This window comes from Triticum dicoccoides, chromosome 6A (genome assembly GCF_002162155.2).
Source record: "Triticum dicoccoides isolate Atlit2015 ecotype Zavitan chromosome 6A, WEW_v2.0, whole genome shotgun sequence".
Taxonomy (NCBI): Eukaryota; Viridiplantae; Streptophyta; class Magnoliopsida; order Poales; family Poaceae; genus Triticum; species Triticum dicoccoides.
In genome coordinates this window covers 418,978,541-418,982,315 of record NC_041390.1, presented here as the reverse complement: position 1 = coordinate 418,982,315, position 3,775 = coordinate 418,978,541, and the positions used below count along the sequence as shown (strand labels likewise).

Sequence of the window (3,775 nt, the reverse complement as noted above, 5' to 3'; positions counted from 1 at the left end):
TACGGCACCTCCGCGATCTGCACACATTCAGCTCGGTGATGTCCCATGAACTCTAGATCCAGATGAGGTCGAGGGAGAGTTTCATCAGCACGAGGTGTGATGACGGTGATGATGAAGTTACCGACGTAGGGCTTCACCTAAGCTCTACAATGATATGACCGAGGTGGAAATCTGTGGAGGGGGCACCGCACATGGCTAAACAATCAACTTGTGTGTCTATGGGGTGCCCCCTCCCCGTATATAAAGGAGTGGAGGAGGGGAGGGTCGGACCTCACATGGCATGCCCAAGGGGGGAGTCCTACTCCCGGTGGGAGTAGGATTCCCCCTTCCCTAGTTGGAGTAGGAGAGGAAGGAAGGGGGAGAGGGAGAAGGAAAGGGGGGCCGGCCCCCCACCCCGATTAGGATTGGGCTTGGGGGGCACGCCCCCACCTATGTTGCCTCCTCCTCTCTCCCATTAAGGCCCATACACTCCCCGGGGGGTTCCGGTGACCCCCCAGTACTCCGGTAAATGCCCGAACTCATCCGAAACCATTCCGATGTCCAAACACAGCCTTCCAATATATCAATCTTTATGTCTCAACCATTTCGAGACTCCTCATCATGTCCGTGATCATTTCCGGGACTCCGAACTACCTTCGGTACATCAAAACACGTAAACTCATAATACTGATCGTTACCGAACATTAAGCATGCGAACCCTATGGGTTCGAGAATTATGTAGACATGACCGAGACTCGTCTCCGGTCAATAACTAATGGCGGAACCTGGATGCTCATATTGGTTCCTACATATTCTACGAAGATCTTTATCGGTCAAACCGCATAACAACATGCGTTGTTCCCTTTGTCATCGGTATGTTACTTGCCCGAGATTCGATCATCGGTATCTCAATACCTAGTTCAATCTCGTTACCGGCAAATCTCTTTACTCATTCCATAATGCAACATCCCATAACTAACGCATTAGTCACATTGCTTGCAAGGCTTACAGTGATGTGCATTATCGAGAGGGCCTAGAGATACCTCTCCGATACACGGAGTGACAAATCCTAATCTCGATCTATGCCAAATCAACAAACACCATCGGAGACACCTGTAGAGCATCTTTATAGTCACCCAGTTACATTGTGACGTTTGATATCACACTAAGTGTTCCTCCGGTATTTGGGAGTTGCATAATCTCATAGTCATAGGAACATGTATAAGTTATGGAGAAAGCAATAGCAGTAAACTAAATGATCAAAGTGCTAAGCTAACGGATGAGTCAAGTCAATCACATCATTCTCTAATGATGTGATCCCGTTCATCAAATGACTACTCTTTGTCCATGGCTAGGAAACTTAACCATCTTTAATTAACGAGCTAGTCAAGTAGAGGCATACTAGCACTACAAGAAATATGTCAACTTGCGACCATCACTATTGGTCACTGAAAGGTCATTGTTTTTCATTTGCGACCTTTTTGTGACCAAAAACAGAAGGTTAAAAGCTGGCAGTCGTAAACTGAAATTAACGACCTTTTCTGTGAGAAGGTCGTGGAATTCCACGACCAAAACGAAAGGTCGCTGAACCCATGACCTTCTGTTTTGATCGCTAACTCTCTGCCCAGGCCACGTCGGATCCGAAGTGGCAATCTGACATGAAAAAATTGCGACCAATTGAAAATGTCGTTGATAAGATTCAGCCCGGTCCAATTGGGGTTTTTACATGGGCCAAGCCCATTTATTATTATTTTCCTGTCAATTTATGTCAACTACATGGGCCGAGCCCAAGAATTCAGCTTTTTATTTTCTAGGACGTGGCCTTCTATAGTCCATTTCGTTTTTGGGCCTCAGCCATTTCATAGTCCATTTCAATTTTGGGCCTCCATAACAAACTTTAAGAAACTTGCTCGTAGGACACAAGCTTATTCCTGCGATAGTGAAACACAAGCTTATTCCTGCGATAGTGAAACAGAGAGGAAATTCGAACAAGTATTGAGAGCATTTTATTTCTTTCAACATGGAAGGACTTTTGAAACAGCCACGAGCACACAGTAGGTACACTCAACGGAGACTAAATTGACATCAAAATGAAGCAACAAAGGGTAGTCTGAGAACATGAACGGCATGGGACACAGTAGCTACCATTTCTACCAGCTACAGCCGCTTGAAAGAGGGACTACCAAGGAGCTAAACTAACAATGACCATCCATCATAAATTGGTGACTTCAGCAATAAGCGGCAACAGCGACATTCCAAAGACCCCCTTCCCCCATTTCTGCTTGGTGTGCCGCATCATTAGCCACCCTGCACACAGCAAGTTTTCATATGTTTAGAGCAGATCAACATGTTGAGCAGTTAGGGAATCACATGGAGGAAGTGGGCGGGTGGATCAAGATGGTCTCACCTCGTTGACGTCGTCCTTGTCGCTCACCTCAGACTTGGACTTGTCAGATTTGCTCGACGCTTCTCCTGCCTGAAACGGGGATAGGCTCAAAAGAGCATGGATCAGTACCACAAATGTTGTGTTAATCTCGTGGGGCTACGATTCTGATGGAGGTGTTTGGCATGAATGTTATACCTATGGGTAGTTGTAAGCATCGATCTTCTTGGTGTACTCGGCCTTAAGCATCTCAACCTTCGCAACATAGGGAGACTTCTCCTTCTATTCATTCAAATAGAGGGAAAAACAGCAGACATGTTAGTGTGGTTCAAGGCAATAGATTCCTGGATAACAATTAACATAAGAATAGTTGAATAAATCATGCGAAATGGCATGGTGAATTTGGAAACTAAAATTTGAGCAGTAGTTTGAATCGATGAGTAGAGACTGTATAAATTCTAACTAGGCTACAAGCATTTGAACACTACAGACCATAAATTTAAACAACCAAATTGAGAATAGGCAGTAGATCAACAATTGAATAGCAACCGAATTCTAAATATAATTGACCATCTGGGTCGAACAATACCCAAATGACACGGTGCAGTGAGACAGAAACATGTAAACCAATACACGGACGGCCAAAATTCCATCGCATCACCGAGCAAACACTGAGATCAAGCGGAAGAGACCAACACTGAATAGATCACTAATAAAGAGGGTATGGGGGAGCGGGTAACTTACAGCATCACTCAAGACACTTCCACTTCTCACCACCGGCCTTGCCAACCTGTGATTTGAACACAAATCAGGAAACATGATTCCCAAGGAGAATTATCACAACACCAGTTTGGATGAGAGCAAGGAGACAGGGGAGGGAGCAAAGGGAACCAAGATGCTTACCATGGAGACCTGCTTGATGTTGGAGTCCTTCCTGAAGCTGTCCCTGCGAAAACAGAACCAAAACGAGCCCATGTGAGGACACATCACCACACCACGGAAACAATGTGAATCGAACCACAACAGGGAATCAAATCCGGGGCTCACATGAAGACTAAGAAGGCACTCAGGGGCACCTAAGCTTGTTGGAGTCCTCGGCTTTCTCTTCTTCACCGCGAGTCTGCATCGCACAAAAACAATAGAAACAAAGCGAATCAGAACCCGATGCGAAACAACAATAGGAAAACCTAGATAGAATGTAGTAAACATAGATAGAAAGTAATAAATGTGTACCCCTGATACAGACCAGGAATCAGCCCAAACAATCAGTTTGTGGACAAATAAGTACACCAGGTTGGAGGAAATGGAAATGTAACCTTACACAAACACATACGCATCGACATTTTCAAACGAAACCGATCGATCTCTTCTTGAAATATACCACTATACCAGCACCACCAGTTACTACTCTTA

The 3,775-nt window shown here is 45.0% G+C and overlaps 1 protein-coding gene across 1 annotated transcript in view; it reads right to left on the bottom strand.

The window, feature by feature from the left end:
- Positions 1-1,962: 1,962 nt before the first annotated feature.
- LOC119317080 overlaps positions 1,963-3,775 on the bottom strand; it is a 3,440-nt gene continuing 1,627 nt past the window's right edge. The window contains exons 3-8 of the mRNA XM_037591480.1: positions 3,410-3,482; positions 3,266-3,308; positions 3,107-3,152; positions 2,561-2,644; positions 2,387-2,455; positions 1,963-2,286 (exon numbers count right to left, since the gene is read on the bottom strand). Coding sequence (XP_037447377.1) covers positions 3,133-3,152; positions 3,266-3,308; positions 3,410-3,482 — 136 coding nt within the window. The 3' untranslated portion in view covers positions 1,963-2,286; positions 2,387-2,455; positions 2,561-2,644; positions 3,107-3,132. The remainder of the gene's footprint in view (positions 2,287-2,386; positions 2,456-2,560; positions 2,645-3,106; positions 3,153-3,265; positions 3,309-3,409; positions 3,483-3,775) is intronic.